The sequence below is a fragment of the Myotis myotis genome, unplaced genomic scaffold, assembly GCF_014108235.1.
Source record: "Myotis myotis isolate mMyoMyo1 unplaced genomic scaffold, mMyoMyo1.p scaffold_m19_p_18, whole genome shotgun sequence".
Classification (NCBI taxonomy): Eukaryota; Metazoa; Chordata; class Mammalia; order Chiroptera; family Vespertilionidae; genus Myotis; species Myotis myotis.
The window spans coordinates 18,012,948-18,034,740 of record NW_023416322.1 but is presented as its reverse complement, the minus strand read 5'-3'; the positions used below and the strand labels follow the sequence as shown (position 1 = coordinate 18,034,740).

The 21,793-nt window shown below is 42.1% G+C and overlaps 1 protein-coding gene across 3 annotated transcripts in view; it reads left to right on the top strand.

The window, feature by feature from the left end:
- Positions 1-21,793, top strand: part of CUNH1orf21 (chromosome unknown C1orf21 homolog) — a 176,102-nt gene that overhangs the window by 87,850 nt on the left and 66,459 nt on the right. For all 3 annotated transcript variants that reach the window (XR_004973189.1, XM_036342376.1, XM_036342375.1), the window contains exon 3: positions 11,508-11,602. Coding sequence is in view for 2 of the 3 variants with exons in the window: in XM_036342376.1 (XP_036198269.1) it covers positions 11,508-11,602 (95 nt within the window). In the remaining variant the exon portion in view is untranslated. The remainder of the gene's footprint in view (positions 1-11,507; positions 11,603-21,793) is intronic.

Sequence of the window (21,793 nt, the reverse complement as noted above, 5' to 3'; positions counted from 1 at the left end):
TCTCTCCCTCTCCTTTCCTCACTGAAATCAATAAAAATATGTTTTAAAAAAATCAAATCAGATGGACATCAACATATACTTTGTGCCTGCGCACACACAAACACACAGCCAAATTATTCGATGTTTGTGATGACTCTGTGGCAGCCACAATAGGTGGGGAAGAGTTTCTGGAGTGGTCATATGTTTTCCTCATCCTGACCAACCACCCTACAGATTCCTGGCTATTGATCTTGGACATGGCAGTGAAGGACTGACTACAAATGAATCAGCAGAAATGTACTGCCGGTCCTAGAAAAGCAACTCACCTTTCAGACCCTCTGGATGAGAGGGGAATCTGATCGATTTCATATGCAAAGGAGGGCACCTGAGGCACTCTTATGAGTCTCTTTTCCTATTTGCTGTTACTGCCTCCTACTTTACCCTGAAAAGAATATCACTGCGTATGTTTATTTTAGGTCCTATTTTATAACGTCTTTTTTTTTTTTTTTTTAAATGCCTGACCTGAAAAGGTTTATCTTAAGGGTGACATTCATTCAGGGAGAGGATACAAGTTGTGATATCATGTCATAATAGTTCTGTAATGGAAATCAGTACACAGAGATAATTTTTATCAGAAATTCTCTTTAGAATATATGTGTGGGAAACTTGAATAAGAGCCCGGAGTCTGAGTCACACTGCCTGGGTTCAAGGCCTGGCCCAGTCCCTCTCACTAGATGGTATAGATACATAAGTGAATGCTCTGTGCCTCAGTGCCCTTATCTGGATGGTGGAGACATTAATGGTTCCACTTCATAGAGTTGTATTAAATGGGTTGCTGTATGTCAGACCTGGATTCGGAACATTAAGGGGCTCTATAAGTGATACCTGTCCCTCCTCCTCCTCCTCTTGCTCCTTCTCCTTCTCCTTCTCTTTCTCCTCCTTCATCCTCCACCTCCTCCTTCCCTTTCCAGTAAAGGAAGAGATCCTTGATTTATTGCTTGGTCTTAATGCTCAGATCATTTACCAGAGTTACAGTAGTAATAGCAGAGGACTTAAAATGGAATTATCTTTCAAAATAACAAGTTTGGGTAAAGTTCTTGCAATCATTACTTGACTGTATAGTGGAGAAAACCCAGTTTTTTTCTCATAGAGGCAGTAGTGGTCCAGTCGCCATGGGAACAAAAGGGTCACAGCACTTCATTGGATGGCACATGATTTCCTAACTTAAGGAGCACAGGGACAGTATGTATCCACTGATGAAAGGCTCTGAGACCTGAGCAGGGAGGTCTCACGCTTTCTCGGATGTTACCTACGAAGGTTGGATGTCTTTATAACTTTTATTCCTACCTCTGTGACTTACACATTTGTCCACATCCTTTTCGAACCCATTCATGCTCTAAGCCTCTATCATCTCACCAATACATTTCTTCCCTAGACTCAGACCAACCTGGATTTGAACCCACCACTGCCCCTTGACCACCCAATCAGGGACTAATCTCTGCAACTGTAAAAAGGGGCTTGGAATACCGGCCTCACGGGGTTAACATGAGGATTAAAGCAGAGGGCAGGATAGAGGACCGGACTGGCTTTTGTCTTGAATGATTATTAAGGCTATTAAGGTTATCAATGGGCTGGCATTTATCTTAAACGGTTATTAAAGGTAACAGGAACCCCACTAAGAACAGCAGGGAGGACTTAGCTGGTCTCCAACTTTTCAGGTGTCCAGCAGTTGGTCCTGCGGTGGGCAGAGAGCCAGCCAGCGGTGCAGGACAGCCAGAGCAGGGCTCCCGGGACTCCTGGTAAACCGCCAGCCCCACAGCCATGCAAGCCCTCCCTCTCGGGGTGCGGCTCTGCCTCCTCTGCTCCTCCTGGGTCTTGGTTGGGAATTATTATGACGTGACAGAAATGAACCCCTCCCATAGAGAGCTCTGGTTGCGCATGCGTTCCTGCAGGAATCCAGCCTGGCTTGGAGCTGGCTGTATCGCTTGTCAGAGATGAATGTTGGGGGCCCTTAATGACTGGATAATAGTCCCCTGGTCCCTGGATAATGAACCCCAAGTGAATGAAGGAAACATATTGTCTGGCCTCTGAAATGATTAAGTGATTCAGGAATGGGGTCTGCGGGGTCCGGTCTTCGTGATTAAAGGTGCGGCCGTGAGAGAAGCTGTGTCACCCTCCGGTCCTGGCAGCCGAGGGCACCTCTCATCCTGTCTTCTCCAAACACATGGACGAGACCCTGGAATGCTAAGGGACTGCGGCACTCTTGCACTGGGCATCTCAGCACGCTGAGCCACTCCGAGAGCTCTACCCCCTGCCTCCAGGGCACACAGCTGTGAAGTCACAAAGCCAGGCCCAGAAGAGAAAGCCTTTAAATCAGGGGTGGGCAAACTGTTTGACTCGAGGGCCACAATGGGTTCTTAAACTGGACAGGAGGGCCAGAACAAAAGCATGGATGGAGTGTTTGTGTGAACTAATATAAATTCAAAGTAAACATCATTACATAAAAGGGTACGGTCTTTTTTTTTTTTTAGTTTTATTCATTTCAAATGGGCCAGATCCGGCCCGCTGGCTGTAGTTTGCCCACGGCTGCTTTAAATCCACCCATTGTGATCCATGTGTGTCCCGTGGAGGGAGGAGCTGGGATCAGGTGCGATGGCACTTCCTTTGCCCCTAGGGTAGACCACCCCCTCCATCTCAGCCACTCCCTGATCTGAGTGCTTTGGGGGAGGCAGGAACTAGGTCTGGCAGCTGTTGCATCTCCCGCTCCATCCCTACCAGTCCCCCCACCCCCACCCCACCCCGCCCCTGCTGACTTCAGGATAAAGATGGCACCCTCTAAAGCTTCTCTGTGTCTTCTCTCTCTGGCTCTTTCCCTGTCATATTCACATGTCCTTCCTCCGCTTCCTCAAACATCTGGTTCATGTATGTTTCACCTTCTTCCAGAGGCAGAAAGCCTGGGATGAAGGTGGCTGGGTCTGTCCGGAGGAGAAGGCTGGGGACAGCCCAGAGGACGGACGCTTTGCCTATATTAGTGGCTTCAGTGCCGAGACACTGGGGGGTGGGGGTGGTCATTTCCCTTCAAAATGGAGCCTGCCTCTTGGGGACTTGGCACCAGGTCTCTCTGGAGTGGCCTCACCTCTTCACCTCTCTGTGGCCCCAGGAATTCCGTGTGCCAACCAGCAGCCCCTGCTTGCCACGCTCCTCTGGCCTTTGAACTCACTGTCCCCTCTGCCGGCACCTGTCCTTCTCCACACACTAGTGCCCCTCAGAATCCCGGGGGGATGTGCCACCTCCTCCAAGACTCTCCCCAGCCTTGCTCACGGGGGCTCCCTCCTTGCTGTTCTTATCACATGTGCTTCTCATCGTTACACACACTAGACCCCCTCCTTGCTTATTTTCTTATCTCCGCCCCAGGACTGAGTTCTACATTTCCTAGCACGTAGTAGGTGCTCACTAAATACTGCTGAAGGAAAGAAGGAGAGAAACACAGAAAGGACAGTAGCGGATAGCCTGGCACTTGATTCAAGGACAGAAAGCAGGCACTTCCTTCCTCTCACGTCCGAACTATAACCAAGAAGTGTTGTTCCCAGACCTTTCAGGACAGAAGTGTGTTCATAAGTTGCTGTCGTTCACAGTCAATATGTCTTATTGACACAGCAGTCTATAAGGAAAGCGCTACAGCTCCAATAAGAAAAGAAAGGGCCAAGGATACGAAAAGATGCTGCACAGAAGGAACTGCAAATGAACGATCAGCACATGGAAAAAGTATGCAGTATCACTAGTCAACTTGGAAACATCAAACCAGTTTAAACATTTGGTGCCATTTCGCCCTTCGGTTCATAACATGTTTTTGAAAAAGGTGACACCTTTATGAGGGAGGGTGTGCTGAAAGGAGAAGCAAGACGAAATGGAGCCAGCACCAACACAAGCCCTTTTATTCCCGGTGTTCAGTATAAACAAGCATTAGGTTTCACTGGAGAATAAGGGCACACTAGGCTTCTGAGATCTGCTGTCTTGGTGACAGTAACATTTTTGGATTATGAAATATCATAACGGGGGATATAGACAAATATGTATAATCTCCATGCCTCCCCCAGTAGAAACCCCATGGCCAGATACCTCCACGTCTTTTCTCCACAAATATAGTCTAAAAACATAATTTTCCTGCTTATTTTTTAACAACTTATATTTCTACACCACTAGAAGAACTTAATGTATCAAACCATCTTTTTAAAAATATATTTTTATTGTTGACAGTATTATAGATGTCTCCCACTTTACCCCCCTCCATCCCCCTCCTCCCAGCCCCTGCCCCATGTCTTCACTACCCTATTGCCAGTGTCCACGGGCTATGCATGTAAGTATATAGGTTCTTTGGTTTATCTCTTCTCATCCCCGCAACCCCACATCAAGGTATGTCAGTCTGTTCCATGCCTCCATGCTTCAGGTCTTACTTTGTTGGTCAGTTCGTTTTGTTCATTCGATTCCACAAATAAGTGAGATCATGTGATATTTGTCTTTCTCAGATTGGCTTATTTCACTTAGTGTATTTTCCAGGTCCATCCATACTGTCCCCAAAGGTAAAAGGCCCCCCTTTTTCACAGCTGCATAGTATTCCATAGTGTAAATGTCCCACAGCTTTTTTATCCTCTCATCTACTGATGGGCACTTGGGCTGATTCCAAATCTTAGCTATCGTAAGAAAATGCTGCTGTGAACATAGGGGTGCATATATTCTTTCTGATTGGTCTTTTGGGGTTTTTAGGATATATTCCAGAAGTGGGATCACTGGGTCAAATGGAAGTTCCATTTTCAATTTTTTTTTAGGAAACTCCATACTGTTTTCCACCATCTTATTTTAATTTTCTTTTTTAATGTGAAACACACTCTGAAAAGAAGTGAGAGTATTTGATATTTGATATAAATGCACCAAAGCCTTATTTTAGAAATGCTCAAACCATTTAGAATGGGCAGTTGTCCGCAAATCATTTAATAATTGTTGCATTGGCAAGAACGAAGTCACTTGCTACAAGTGAGGACAGAGTGAGGATCAGTCGGGGCTGCCTGACTCGGAGAGGTGCTGATGGTGAGTGCGGTCCTGCAGCCGAGTCTCCGCTTTGTGCTTAAGGTTGTTGCATCACAGCCTTATGGCCTCTTCCCCCGCTGAAGATGAAGACGATACTTTCTTTTAATTCTCACCCAAGGATGTTTTCCGTTGATTCTAGAGAGAGAGGAAAAGGAGAGGGAGGGAGGGGAGGGAGGAGAGGGAGGGGGGGTGGGGGAGAGACATCTATCAGTTGCCTGCCCAATGCGCCCCAAAGGAGAATCACAACCTGGACATGTACCCTGCCTGGAAATTGAACCCGTGACCTTTCGGGGCATGGAATGACGCCTCAACCAACTGAGCCACACTGGCCAGGGCTGGAGATGTTACTTTTTGAAGTACAACGCAGCTGGGCTTACAAAGTCAGAGTGATTTTCTGTGATTAAGAGGCTAAATTTTGATCTAAGCTATAGATACTATTTTATATTTGTGTCATGTATTGTCTATGGCAGTGATGGCAAAACTTTTAAGCTCGGCATGTCAGCATTTTGCAAAACCCTAACTTAACTCTGGTGCCGTGTCACAGAAATTTTTTGATATTTGCAACCATAGTAAAACAAAGACTTATATTTTTGATATTTATTTTATATATTTAAATGCCATTTAACAAAGAAAAATCAACCAAAAAAATGAGTTTCACGTGTCACCTCTGACACACGTGTCATAGGTTCGTCATCACTGGTCTGTGGTATTCCCAGTCATAGAAATGTTATTGTGCTTAGTTTTATATTTACTTAGAAGCTTGCAGTTTAGGTAAAGCCTTCACCAGAGTCAAGCATATGGTTAAAGGCACTCTAACTAGTTATAAAAACTTTGTAATGCCACTTACTTCAAGTTTTCAGCTAACCTGTGCACCTGCTTTTTGTGGCTTAGCCATCTTTGAACTCAAGAATTGGTCCAAGTGTTCTGCATCCGGGCCCCAACATATAAGAGATTCTTAGAAGATTCAGTTCTATCTTAAGCTTGGAACAGTTTGCCATTAGTCTACAGCACCTCAAATGTGAAGGAAATAACTTGGAGTTTTGGGCAAATTTTAGAAGTGAAAAGTGAGAACTTTCGAAATTTGGAGGCAGAAGAGATACTTGTAGCCCAGAGAGATTAAGAAGAAATTTCATAAAGAAAGTGAGATTTGGGCTAGAATAGCCTCTGAGTCAACTGAGAGATGGGAAGGAGATTCCAGATAGGGGAATAATATAAATTTCAAAAGCCTAAATATAGTCCAGCCAAGAATTTCACCTTGAGGCTATCCACAGACCAAAGGTGGACTTGAAGTGGGCAGTTTTGCCCACATTGTACTTGTCGTATTGATATTTTTTTTAAATTAAAGATCTTTTTTTTTCTTTTTTGGAGAACCCAGCAGGGGAAAAACTTTCATACCTTGAAAGTTTTTGTTGGTTTCATACCTGAGACCAACAAGACTGAGCCCCTGAGGAAGCCCAGGGCTTGGTACCCAGTAAATGGTGCATGAATGTTTGTTGAATGACTAACCAATGGAGGCTTGAACAGCTGATGAGGTGGATGGAGTGCTCCACAGTAAAGGCCGCTCTTTCCTAATGCGATGACCTCATCTGTCCATCCTTGCTTTGTAGTGCCAGCGTCCTGCCTCTTTGTCCTTCCAGAAAAGGGGTTTTCCTTCCACAGTTACTTTCTTTAGAGCAGCCTTCACCCTTTAGACTCTGAAACAATCATTCTAAATTGGAACTTCACCCGTTCACTCTGGTGCCCTCACCGTAGGCTGTGAGCCAGTGGCAGTAATAGTGGGAAGATATGTAAGAGGCGAGAGGAGCATTATTTTGTCATACCCGGGTCTTGCTTAAATAAGGATCACTTTTCTTTTTCCAAAAATAAATGTTATTTATTAATCTTTCAAAATTATTTCCTATTTTCAATAAAGTAATATAGGCATGTAGTCCAAAAAAAAAAATACTAAAAGCTTATTATGGACCATAAACCCCCTTCTCACTTCCTCTCATTTGTTAACACAGTAAAGTCACAATTTTTGGTTAAAGCAATTGTTGATGTTTACATTATATTTTATGCTTTAAAAATAGTGTCCCCTGCAAAACCAGCAACGGCGAGCATTTGTTGAGCATTTACTATGGACTGGGCACTGTTTTCATGTGGTAACTCACGTGGCTCAGTGTGAGATCAGGCACCAGAAATATCACAGATGGAGAAACCAAGGCACAGAAGGGAAAAGTAACTGGCCCACGGCCATAATGCTGGGTCTTCTAGCACCAGAGGCTGCGCTCCTCGCCACTGTGAATGCTCATTTGTTGAAAAAAAATCCTTCCAAGTAAGGAAATAAAGATCGTAGGCAAGAATTTGAAGTTGTACCAGGAATTGGGGACTCAAGTTTAGTTTGCTTGGAAGACAGAATGTTCAATGGAAAAGCCCAAGGGGAATAAGTTTATGCTATAAAGCAGGATAGTTTGATTCTTTTAATTGGCTTTTCTGTTTTTGTAAATACTTCTTGTACCTTCTTTCCCAAGCCCTCATGTTTCCCTGAGCATAGAATCATAGTCCACCAAAGAATCTTCATGCAGATTCTGGACGAAGAGGCCATCAGCTCATTTCATTAAGATGTCCAGAAGCTGGGCTATTTAGAGATGACGATATGAACACGGAACTTGAAATTGGAGCAGCCTGGAAAAGATGGGGTTTATTATTATAGATGTACCACTGATCGAAGGAAGGCTGGGTGAGAAGGTATGAAAGTTTAGTAAACAACTGTAGCCCTGGCCGGGTGGCTCAGTTGGTTAGAGCATCATCCCAATACACCACTGGTGTGCATTCCATCCCCAGTCAGGGCACACCCAAGAAGCAACCGCTGAATGCACAATTAAGTGAGTAAACATATAATTTTAAAAATACAACTATTAGATTTCTTCTTACCTCAGAGTGCCACATATATAGGGGTCTTCTGCTTTCTTCCTTCTTCCTCATCTAATATGCACACTTAGGAAAATGGTTAACTTTTTTTATACTTCCGGTATTATAAATTCTTCCAGTACTCATTTCCAGCTGATTGACTCCTTTACAAGTCAGTTCTATTGATAACAAAAGTAAGTAACTGTGTCACAGATCTGTCCGAGAAGCCTGGGAGATCTGGGACAGGCCTAGGAAGTCCATAATGGAAGAATTGAGGGGATCCAGAAGATGGGGATGATTCCATACTCACCTAAAGGCAGTCCAGCCAATCGATCCCCTTCTAACTCTAAAAACGTACATGCATAGAATATACTTTATGTCAAAAGCGAGGTACCGGCATTTGGTGGGAAACAGTGTTTTCGGCATGATGGAGCTGCCACAGAAACAATTGGCCCCTCTCTGATGTCCCCTGAGGGATGAAATGCCAGCAGTATCACCAAGGCACGGCTTTTCCCCTGATCTGCTTGGCTTGCACAGCTTGCAACTGTACACACACAGAGGATGGGGAGGGGTGTCAGTCTGTTTCTGATGTGCATTTGAATAAGCCACCTGACAAGACCAACAGGAAGAAAAGAAAAATTGTGAACAGGTGTGCGGGAGCTGCAGGAAGACGATCCTGCTCCCCCTCCCCTTAATCAGGTTGGCTCAGTGTCCTGTCGCCAGGACCTTGGGGCTGGGGACAGTGGCCGGACTGATGAAGGGGGCCTGCAGTCCCACATCGATGCCCCTGTGCCTTCAACAAAAGGGAAACCAGATTTCAGTGGTGGTGGCTTCACTGTCAGAACCGAAGGGCTCTTTCGTCTGCACAGAGGCCGGTTGGCAAGTGCCGGTCCAGAGGGCTGCGTCGCCATGGAAATGGGTGACACATTTGTGATGAGTTGCCTGTTTCCAGATGGACATCTTCGTGCCGTTGAGAAATCCGACAGCCCATTTTTACGTATTTCCATTGTACAAACGGTGGCTTATGTAAGGGTCTTGCTGGCTCCTTTGTTTTCTACCCGGAAGACTTTTGTGCAGTGTGTGTGTGTAAGTAATCATGATGGGTCGGGCTCTGTGGCTGTTTGCTTTTCCTTTCTTCGTAGCCAATCATAGTGCGTTCCTCTAACACAGCCTTGGCTCGCCAGCCGTGGCTGCTAATGACACGCTCAGTCCTACCCTCTTTCTACATTCGTGATGACTCTGCCTTGATGCTAAAAGAAAGCCTGTGTTTGGGATAATGCTGCTTTGAAAGTCACGTAGCCAGCAGCTCTTCCAGTTCATTGAAGAAAAAAATATTAGAAAAGTATGAATAGTGTGTCTGCTTCTTTCAGTTCAGTTGTGTTCCCTGGAGGGATGAAGAGACTGAAGATTGAGTATTGCGAGGGCGCTGAGAGAGCAGTGGGCTGTGGCTTGGCAGATGGCAGAGGACGGGGCGAGGCAAGGGCAGCTTCTCTCTGCAGCTGGCTAAAGGGCCATCTTTCGGAAGGTTCTTCAGAAGGTTTCTTAGGTCCCAAGATGCTGTGCTTTCCCCATTCTATCATATGAGTGTTTGAATCCTATAAACAAAAGTCCTACAATCCACTGGAATTGTGTTAAAATGTACTGTGTCTGTGTGTAATTTATATTTAAATAATTAGAGGCTCACTGTAAGTCATTAAGATCACAGTTTAGATCAGTTAAATGTTAGTAATTATCCCAGCGAACCATGGTTTATAAATATTAATGTCCCAAACTGAAGTTAAGGAGGCCCATCTTAGCTATTATTTTTTCCTTTATTTTTCTTTCTCTAATTGTACTGGATGCATAATTTGTCAGTGTCCTTTTTTTTTATTATTAAAAAACAAAAAAACAAATCAAAACTGCTTTTCCAAATTCTGAGTAAATAGTCCTTAATTAAATGTGCTGATTTTATTAATTCACTTCTCTTCTGAATATCAAATTGGAAAGTGAAATTCTTGTGTGTTGTAATTGTGGATCAGAATTCATTGATTAACTTGTTAGCACATTTAGGACTTGGTATTTCTACAGGGCTCATTACTGTAACCTCTCACCAGTTTTTCTAATTTCTTTAGAAAGAAGCAAAAGCAATAACTACCTTGAATTATCAGGTGGAAAAAACAATTGGCTTAGCCATGAACATGGAGTCTTTATTCAGATAGATGCACATGTATTACTTTCATAAGGGTGATAATTTTAAGAGACATTTGAACAGCATAATTACCTGGAGGAATATTGCTATAACAAATATCTTTGGTAGTAGTCTACTAAGGGATAGTATGAGGAAGCCTGAAACTATAAAGAAAGTGGTATAAATAATAAGGCAGGAAATTATGTAAAATATGTCATTGTATCAAATTAGTCATAGGCAATAAGAAAATATATTGCAACTGCCTGAACTGATATACAAACTTCTTTATTGATTGACATCTTTCAAGTAACCTATTATAGACATTATTTCATACCATATGCTAGGCTGTCATCAATTTGTTAGCTGATGAAATTTTCTAATTCAATTGTTTCTGTGATTTTTCCCCCTGACAAATCGGACTAAAGATGACTCAAAGTCACACATATTTTGGACCTCATTTGCTCAAGTCATATCCTGTTGATAGGACTCTGATGAAAATGTCATCATTGTCATCACCAAACCTCTGCCCTGGAAAAAGAGCGTTAGCTGTATCTTTTCCTGAGTTTGTCTCATGATGTTTATCAATATTGGGATTTATTCTATTCTCTCCTTGGCTGTTGTGAAGTTTAGGTCTCACCATGACCCACTCACTGTGCTCTCCAGTCTTGTATGATATACCCACCTGTTACATCCATTAGAATTACAGCTCTTTGTACGCGTGACTGTATAGAGAGGTTAAATGGAAGTGTGTGCGTGTGTGCGTGTGTGTGTGTGTGTGTGTGTGTGTGTGTAGAGCATGTGAAATAATTGCAGAATGCTCCATATTTAATATGGGGATTACAAATAGGGACAATTTATTTCCCATTGTTTATATCGGTTTGTTGATCAATTAAACTCTTTAGTCTTAAACAGTACTTTGTTTTTTCAAAAGAAAAATTCAGAAATTAGGTGTACCTGAACTGCTGAAAATTGCTGCCACTGGTATTTTGAACTCACATTTTCATAAAGAAAATATTAGTTCATAGGAGAAACATCTTCCTTAGACCATGACGTGATATGTCCTTGAGTGTGCAGACCCCAAATAGTTTTACAGGTGGAACCGCCTGCTTCCTTGGCCCCCTCTGCCTCCTGTAAAAGGGCCAGGCGGTGCCACTGTCAGTAGCTGTCCTCGTGGTGCCGAGCTTTCCCCGTAGACAGAGGAGTTTGCGTCTTAGAAAGAGGCTGGGGAAGTTCAATCCAGATGATTTCAAATGAACCCCAAAGAAAGAGCGCAGGAAAAGGTTCTTAACACATCACACTATTGGGCTTTTCTCACTGACACTTGCCTACCTTTGTGAAAAAAGTTATCAAATGTCTTTTTTTTTTTTTTTTTTTTTTTGGTACTCAGATGAGTATAGGATCAAACCGGTGGAAGAGGTCAAATACATGAAAAACGGGGCAGAAGAGGAGCAGAAAATAGCAGCCAGGAACCAAGAAAACTTGGTAAGAATTGAATTTCTCACATAACAATGCATTTTGGTGACACCGTTGTAATAAAATCGGCACTGCGTGTTTAAATGGCAACTCCCTCACTGGGCATAAGATTTCTTGAAAATGCTGTCACTATTTATAGCTTGCCTGGAAGCCAACCATGACTCCTGTATCCTGTTTGTTCCTGAATAAGCCCTTCTTTAATCTTGATAGAGAAAGCTCCAGGGGAAACAGTAGCAAAATTCTTAGTGTTTTAAAATGCTTAGATTTAAAGGGAAAAGCATGAAGTAGGGTTGAGATGTATGGGGAGAGGACCATTCTTTCCTTTTTCTCCAGCTCCTTTAAATCTTGTACAGGTCAGGGTGTGCTGGGCATGTAGCATGTTGGGGAAGTTGCCTTCCCAGGGAAAATAGTGTACTTTCAAGGTAGGTCTCTATCGAAATAGCATTTCACATTCGTCATGGTAAAGGTGTTTCGGGGATTGAGTTCATGTGAGAATTGTAATGACCCAAAACAGAAAAGGTCGGAACCTTTTTCTTTAATATGAATCAATAGACATGCTTTAACTTGATATTCCGTCTCTATAAAAACATTTAGTTAATTGTCATATTGGCTGATTTCTTAAAAGAGGTTTCAAAATCATTAAAAATATGCATTTATTCAGGTTTGCTGGAGCAAAATTGCTTTTATGTTTTATTGTGGGATTAACTATTTGCTTTTTTTTCATGTTCGACTCAATGTACTTTTAAGAAGCTTGCAATGTCATAAAATATCTTCACTTGACTTAAACTCCTTTTTCTGTGATGTGCTTTGTTTTTATGACTTCTGCGATAGCGCAGGGAGGTTGCAGAATATTAACTCAGTGCGCATGAGTATCAAAGGCTGTCATTTTCCACAATACCCAGTGCCCATCCCTACTTCCCATGCTTGTATTTCTGAAACTTCAGGAAAGAAATGACCTTTATCTCACAGCGTGTGAGTTTTCCCTCAAAGTGCTCTTATCATATTTAGGCCAATTCAACATGTTTCCTTTCCTCTTACTGCTGGTATATCCTTTTTCAGCACCGTGGCCAGTATATCTACACCAGTGCTTTTTTTCTCTGCAGATTGTAGATTCAAAGGTAGAGACATTTCTGGTCTCGTTTACTGGTGGATCACCTGTGACCACCCCATACCCCTGAACTCTGCCCTCCACTCAGAGTCCAGGCCTCCAGCAGCAGTTTTCAAGTGTGTAAAGACTTCCACAGAGAACGGAGGTCAATGGGTGTCTGATTCTGAGACTTCTAGACTGCTTTCCAAAGTTAATGACTTTCAGCTCTCCGGGAGCATGTCACCTTGGCCACCTGGTCCGTCCTTCAGGGTGCGGACTACATGCATAGTCAGATATGGACCAGGCATGTAGCTTGAGAAAACTGGTAGCCTGCTAGATTTGAAGCTTACATTGGAAGATGGATGAAATAGATTTAGCAGTTCTTGAATTTTACCTCCATTAACATGATCTGAGTCAAGCGGTTTTTTATGTTTCAAAGAATGATTTTCTTAAAGATGTAGGTCAAAGTATTTTTAAACACGTTCTTTTTAAAACTGAGGAAATCAAGGGGCTCAGCAGGGTGACAGTGGAGGCAGAAACTGCCCGGGTTCAAATCTCAGCCCTGCCACTTGCTTGCTCATTGGGGGATCAAGTTACTATTCTAAATCTCCCACCCATCAATTAGGGAAAACGTGCCCCCTGATGGTGCTGTTTGGAGGATGACATGAGTTATGTATTGTAAGGCTTTGAGTGCAATGCCTGGTACACAATAGGTACCTAATAAGAGTTAGGCATTATCACATAAAACAAGGAAAAAATAGAGGATGTTAGAGTCGGTGTTTCTTTCCTTTTTCCTTCAGCTATTTAGTGAGAGATTTCTAAATGAATAGGTTAATGTCAGTGTTACATACACGCCAAGAAATCTTGCTCTGGAACTATGAAATTACTTAAACAAGTATGTTTTGAGCACTATTATGTGTAAGAACCTTACTTGTATTGAGAGACTCAGGAAGGTTGAGAGAACAATTCAGTTCAACAAATATTTTGATTGCCTCTGTGTGCAAGACTCTGTACTAGACTCAGAAAACTAGAAAAATAAGGAAGGCACTGACCTTCACCTTCAGGCACTTGTGTTGCAGTGGACAAGGTGAGCACCAAATGATTATAAATAAAACAGGGTGAGTCTGGCCGGTGTGGCTCAGTGGTTGAGCGTCGACCCATGAACCAAGAGGTCACTGGTTCGATTCTGGTCAGGACACATTCCTAGGTTGCAGGCTCAATCCCCAGTATGGGGCGTGTAGGAGGCAGCCAATCAATGATGTTTCTCTCTCATCAATGTTTCTATCTCTCTCTCCCTTCCTCTCTCTCTAAAAATCAGTAAAAACATATTTAAAAGTAAAACAGAGTGAGATTTATTCCAACCAAGAGGGCAGTACAAAGTGTTGCTAATGTCAGAGGAAGCAAATATCTGTCTGTTGGGTTATCGGACCCCACTTCATGAAAGAGCTGGTATTTCCAATGGGTCTCGAAGGACAGAATGAGGACGAGGGCCCCAGGCAGAAGTAACAGAACTGGGAAAGGCAAAAGAGATTTAATAAAAAGCTCATAGTCCTATTTGATTGGGGAATAGAAAGGAAGAAGAGAAATTGTCGTTAGGGTAGCAGTGGGAAATTAGAATCAGAATGTAGATGAGGTAATATAGAGCCTCGATGTCTAGCTGAGAGATCTGAAATTAATTCCGTGGATCCAAGGGAGCCTTTGGAGGTTTTCAGCAAGACCTTGGCGTGATGCGATTACGATTTGAGAAAGATTGTATGGCAGCAGTACGTGTACATGGATTGGTGTGGGGTGCTCATTTATAATAGTTTTTGCAAGAAGCAATGAACCTGAATTAAGGTGGTGGCAGGGAGAATAGTAAGGATTTGGTCGGGTTGCAATAGAAGCAACAACAGTTGACAATTCATTACAGAAATTAACAAACAAACAAAAAAACAGAGGAATCAGAATATAATGGTAGTACCAAGATTGTGATGCCCCGCCACCCCTACCCCGGAAAGGTGACGGTGGCAGCAAGAATAAATAGCATCTTCAATGAAGTGGGACAATCACTAGGAAGATTGTGTTTGCTGAAAATACAAGGTCTTCCTGCCTTCCTTTATCCCTTCATTATTCGTTATTCACTGTTGCCCACCCTTCAGAAGATCACAGTGTGTCCATAAGAGAGAAAGTTAAGCCACTGTTCACACGACAATGTAGTAGGCGCAGTAACAGAAGAGCTGTACTACCAGGGTCTGTGCTCTGGAGGACTCAGAGGCCCACCAGACATAAATCCCACCCCAGGGAGCTCGCTTCTGGTAGCAATTAGAAGGCATGTGACCTACATGACCACAATTTTAGGGACATTGTGAATTTAGAGGTTGGATTTGAGCAAGTTTAGGAACTTGCAGAATACCTAATAAGAGAAATCCAGCGAAGCACAATATGGAGTTAGGACCGCTGCCTGAGATACATTAGCATATGTTTACTTGAATGGATGGGTGAATGAATGAATAAGAGGAGTTGGACCTAGGGGTCCAGCTAGTAGTTGGCTCAGTAGTATTTAAAATTTTTTTATTAATTTATACTTAATTATAATTGACATACAGTCGTATATTAGTTTCAGGTGTAGATTATAATGTATCTACATTTATATACCTTACAAAATGGTCACCACAGTAAGTCTAGTACCCATCTATCACCACACATAGTTATTATGATGTTAATTCACTATTTTCCTTACCCCCATGACTTATTTTATAACTGGAATTTTTAGATCTCCAGCCTCTTGGGCCCCCTGACTGCAGTTTCTGTGGGTGGAGGAGATTCGTGCTGTTTTTCTGAAGCTGATGAGGAATCATTTATATGCCAATCATTTATGTCTCTACAGAGATGTGTGTTAATTCCAATTTTCAGCATTCCTGGACCTGGTATATCCTCCTTTACTCTCTCAGACTTTAATGCTTCTTAAGGAAGGTGGTGTGACTTGGAGATAACATATAGATATACAGCAGTATGGGTCTGGGCTCCATCATTTCTAGCTTTATAATTTTGGTCAAATATTTAAAACTTCTGAACTTCAAGTTATTCCTTTGGAAACTGGGAATAACAAAAATATTGTATTAGAAGAAAACCTAGGATATATTTAAAATCTTAGCAAAGAGAGGCTTTCTTAAATAAGACATGGAAAGGCAAAGCTATGGAGAAAGAAAAGTGGTTATTTCATTAGATCAAAATTAGTGCTTCTATAAAACAATAAATACCCGAAAAAGTAGTTAATAGATAGGCAACAGCCTGGGAGAAAATAATTATGACATATAAGTGGCAAAAGATTAATATTTGGGATTTAGAAAGAACACTTGTAAATAACTAAGGAAAATATAATCCATTAGGAAAGTAGGTAAATGAAATGAACAGATGGTTCATGGTTAAGGTATTCACAATAAGCATATGAAAAGATGTTCCGCATCACTAGTACGGTGGGTGATCTCTTACCCGACTCACTGCATTAGAAGGTTCACAAATTCCTCTCCGAAAGATGCTGACTGCAGCCGAAGGGGTGCTTATGTGGATGGCTGGTGGGCTGCTTTCTAGAACACCTCTGTGCTTTCGCTCCCTCAAGTTAATTGTATGTTTTCCAAGAGCCGATGTGATGGTTCTCAAGCCTGTTTATACTGGTTGAATGTCATTGTAATTATGCGATTTAGTTAAGTAACATGTACACCAATGAAACACAAGTGTGGAAAGAGAGCTGTTTGAGTGAAAATAAAATTAAATGCCTTAGAAAGTCTTGATGAAGGCACAGTACTGAAAGCTCACTGTTAAATTAAATTGTGCACTCAGATTAATTCTCAGGGTCTTTATACTCACATCAGAAACCAAACCAGGGAATCTTGGATGTGCATTGTAAGGTTGTTGTTAATGCTAGGGCGTATGGAGTTCCAGCCAGTGGTTCCTCTCTTAAGGGAGCATCGTTCCTACGTCAGAAGATGGGAGATGGAAGGCACAGCTCTGTTTTTAAAATTAAATGACATACTCATTTTTATGTTGCCCTGCTTTCACTGCCTTTACTATTTAATTACCAGTCTAGATGGCATTGCCTAATACACCTTTCACTGTAGTCAGGGAAATGCAAATTCAAGCATAATCCTTTAGATTGGCAAAACTTTCAAGTTTGATAATATCATATGTTGGCATGGTTGTAGGAAAATCTGTATTCACATACTAGTGGTAAATAGCTTGGAGGGCAATTTAGCAGAATCTATTAAAATGCAAACAGGTACACCCATGAGCCAGCACTGTCACATCTGGGTATTCACCCCAGCAGCTGCCTGCGTGCATGAGGAAGCTTGCACAAGACTTCTCACTGCAGTACTGTTTCTATTAGTGAGAAATGGAAAAGGACCTCCATGCTTGTCAGCAGGAGAGTTGCATAGCTGTAGTCTAGTAGACAACAATTATATGGAATGACTTAGAGCTTATGAAGTGTCTTGGAGGAATGCAAGTGGTAGAATGGATGTGTATAGTATGATACCAATTAAGGTTTTTTAATAAAACAGAACAACTATCTATATCTATATCTACATCTATATATATATATAAAGATGTATATGTGTGACGAGAGAGAGAGAGAGAGAGAGAGAGAGAGAGAGAGAGAGAGAGAGAGAAAGAGAGAGAGAGATTGATTGATTCTGCTAAATTGTCATCCAAGTCTATACAAAAAAATCTGGATAGATGTGTCCAAAACTACTAACAGTGGGTATCTGAGTTGATGGGGGATGTAAGCATACCAAGGCTCAATTTCCTCCCCTGCAAAATGGGGATAATAATGGAGCCCACTTTAGCAGGGAATTGTTAAAGTTAAATAAGATATGCCTGCAAACTTTCAGCACAGTTTCTGGCATAGAAAATGCCACCATTGGCTGTGGTCAACAATGGAGTTGGATTGGGTGAGAAGGATGAGACTGAATTGTATGTGGTGCTAAAAGGGAATTTCAGTGTTATTAACTTTTTAAAGAAAATACAAGTAGATTGTGTGATCTAAAATTTAAAAAGGTAGGATAATAATAACAAAGCTCCAATTTTTGGCTACTTGGGAATCTATAATGTAAATTGGATTATGTCATTTTTTCATTATCTTAAATATTCTTGGTGTTTCTTCATTCTCTGATATCTGATTAACAGAAGGCAGTTAAAGGGAAGCCCAAGGATCTTCCAGCTTCACTTTGTGTAGGTTAACACTTTGCATATAAATAATTTAAATTATTCCAGACTTGGTAGTATCCAGTCCCCTTGGTTTCTCCAAAGTAAGTATCTTGACAAAGAAAGACATTTGGTTTTAGTTGTGAAGTGCTCCCCTTTCCTATACACTAACACATTACCTTGTTTTCCTTGATTAACATTTGTCATTCTTTAGCTGTCCTCCATAGGCATTAATAAGTCATTTTCTGGTGGATTTTTTTTGTTTGTTTAGGTGTTTAGTTGTTGGTGATGGGTTTGTTTGTTGTTGTTTTGGCATTTCCTAGATTTATATATATTACAGTGTTTTTTTATTCGCTATTTTCAGCTATTGTTGTGTAAATGAGATGACATACATCAGATGACATATATCTTGGGTGGCTGTACTTTGATTTTATACTTATGCATAGAGGTGAAGACTGGTTGGAAACACCCTTGTATAACTCACCAGCTCCTGAGTACAATCAAATGGCAAAATAAACAGTGTTCTAATGTGCGTTTGTGGGAGAGTAGAATCAAGCTGTAGGCGTGACTACATTCTCCCTCTGCCTGTTAAGTTTGTAAGAGCCTCCATACCTATCTCCAATGTGTTCCATTTCCAGTAAATGTCAGAGCATCTAGATGCAGAAATTACGACTTGGACATTAGAAGATATGTTGGATAAGAGGAAATGTTCCAGAAACTATGAGAACTCCCCTTGGAGCAGTGGTTAACTAGCTGGTGAAAACTGGGACGTGTCCCTGACCCACAGAATACATGTGGCTGAAGCAGGCCCACGTAGTGTTCTCCAAAGCATTGGATTGATTGACAGCCTGAAACCAGAGAATAGTCAGCAATTCCATTCGTCACTGTAGGTCAGTGAGAAATCTAAGCACTCAAGACCACAGTCACCATTTCACTCTCTTTATTAGAGTAGACCTGTGAGGAATAAAATGCATGTGAACATTATAAACTTTGATCTATAGTGTTTATTATACCAAGATATACACATTCCCATAACGATGTTCTCATAATTGGGAGCCGTCTAAGAGTCGATTGAAACTCTTCTTTTTAACAAATTCGACGATGTTTACTCATTCAGTGACTCTCTAGAGCAGCTACTAGACCAGCAACCTGACTTTCTGCTTAAAGGTTGTTTCTTGTGATCTTAGCAATGACTGTTTATCTTTGAGTGTTTGTCCTCAAATGGAAGGTCAAGTAATTATTTTTAGAAACCAAATAAGACAAAAGACTGTGACTTTGAGTTGTCCCAATTTCCCAACCATTTAAACATTACTGGTTCTATTGAGAATAAGGTAAAATAAGCAAACAGACGTGACAGACAAAGAGTCCAGCCAGCTCTGTGAAGCACCTCTTCCCTCTCCTCCTTCCTTCCAGGTGTATGCTGGATTTGAGCTCAGGCTGGGCCTGGCATGGGCTGTAGGGGGAGGTCTACTCTTGAGGGAGATAGAAAAATCTAGAGGACTGAGGGTTCCCAAACCAAAGTGAAGATAGAGGGTGGTCCTGAGAGTATCTGATCCAGACAAGAGAAACTTCCTCCTAGAGCAGCTCCATAGACATCACTTTAGCACGAGACTCATCCCCAAAGTTCCCCTGGATCTAACTCAGTGGTCTCATTCCCACTTCCTGTTCTCTCATGCATCAGCCTTGGGTGCTTCCAGATTATTAGAAGAATAGCATCAGGATCCCCGGCATGATCTACCTGAACCTTTTAGTTTCTTAAAGGAATAACAGGTCGGGTAGGTAGAGGTTTTGGTGGCACAGAAGGAAGGAACGAGAGGGAAGGATGCTATCTCTTCATCGATCTTGGAGATGTCCTCTGTCCAGCTAGCATTTTGATGTTATTTGAGCCAGGCACATTCAAGGTCTTACAGAATCCTCTGGCACTGTGCCCGTTTGTTTTAGCGTAGGACAGGAGTAGACTTTAATTCTCTACAGATGAGGGATTGTCGAGTCAGCCTTGTGAGTTTCACGTGTTGAACAAAAGCAAAGTTCCTGATTCAGGGACAGAATGTTACGAGAATAAGAGCATGCCCACAAAGTGCTTTGTAAACACAAAGCCCAACACAAATTAGAGTGATGATTGTTGTCACTCCAGGACACCTGGGTTTGTTTCTGAGCTTAGTTGCTATTTCATGGTGGAAACAAAGGCAAGGCACAGCATTCTTCTGGTTTTAAGTCAGAGTTAATGCCAGTCCCTTTGAACCAAGACATATCATCATACACACTTCATTCTCTAACAAAGAAAGCGCAGTGTTAGAGTTCTACTCAACAGATACAGAAACCAATGAATCGAAGATGGTTTTTGGAGCAACTACTATAATCATCCAAAAACGCTAGGCATAGCAGGACATGACTGAAATCCTATTTCAAATGGCTTTTTCTTTCTCTTTTCCATGCTAGTCCACTGAGCCGACCACACGCACGTGAACATGCTCTTAGGGTTCTTGTACAACAGACCTCTTGAATCCATCTCTAATTCAATGTCTTCAGTTCTCGCTGTCAGCTACGCATTGTCTGGGCACTGAAGGAATATAAGGATTGACAAAGCACAACTGCGACTCTCAGGAAACTCAAGGGGCAGCAGATACATACACAGTAGGTCCCTAATAGTGACCCTCATGAAGTCTTTTGGGAGAGCAAGGATGGGACCCTGACTGGGAGATCTGGGGAGAGTCTCAGAGAGCTGGCCTTGCAGCTGGGCCTTGAACTAAAGCAAGGCTTCATTGGCAGATAGGTTTGGGAAGGGATTTCAAGCAGCAGGCATGGAGATGTGGCCTGAGTGACGAGTAGATGGAGGTTGATGGAGCACCGTGTGTTTATTTGGTTAGTTGGTGTGTGACAGCTGTTTTTTCTGTTTTAGCACATTAATTTCTGGTTTATAGATAGCCACATTCTTCAACCAGTTTGCAGTGCTCGTAACTACAGAATAATTAGAGCAGACCTCTGCTCGTCTAATTGAAAGATTGAGGGTGTTGATAATGACTTCCCTTTTCCTAGCATTGTTGCAAAACGTGATGGCTTTTACATATGCTGTCCTTGGACGCAAGGGGCTGTCTGAAGTTCTGGTGCAAGGCTACTCCTGACCTTCTCCTGCTCGGTAAAGGATAGTTGCTCATTTAGCCCCTGAAGCGCTCCCTGTTCAGCTGTGGGAAGTACAGCAAACACAAACAATACCTGGGGTTTAGACTGTGGGTCTCTTCTCCAAGCGCAGTAGAAATAGGAAGTGAAAAGAAGCCCTTCTCAAAAGCTCGATTTGATGTGATCCACTTGGTCATTTCAGATATTGGATTGACTTATCTAAAACATGGGTATTTTTTACCCAAAGGGCCCCATTGCACAGCAGAGTGGAGAGGAATGAGTGACAACTGAGCAGGCCACCTAAGATGCAACCACCTATAGACTATCCAGAACAATAGCGCAGAGGTGAGCCTTTTCTGAGGGTTGTTCATATTTCTCTCTTATCTCCTGTGTGATGCTAAAAATAAAACCGAAGCATCTAAGTTTCACTCATCGGTTGGCAAACTCAGTGAGGTAGCTTACCGGAAATTAATAATGTATGCCCCGGAGGTGAGGATATCGAAAGAAAGGTTAATGTTTCCAAGAGTCAGCTTTGAGATGTGTCTCTTCTTGTGGACTTTTATTTGTGAGCAAGTCATACCCAGTACGAACAGAGATAAGGATTCTACCAGCCCTGTTTGTTTTGAAAAGATTGTTGGTAATACTGACAACAGATTCTATACCTGCCCTTCAGGAAAGAGACAAATAAATAACCAGGCATAAAAAATTCACACATCTTCTTTAAAGACAAGGGGATGTATTGTTTAGCTTGTCAACCTCACAATAGATGTATGAAGATGCCATTGTCACCGCCTGCTCCGTTCATGCTCGGCCTAATT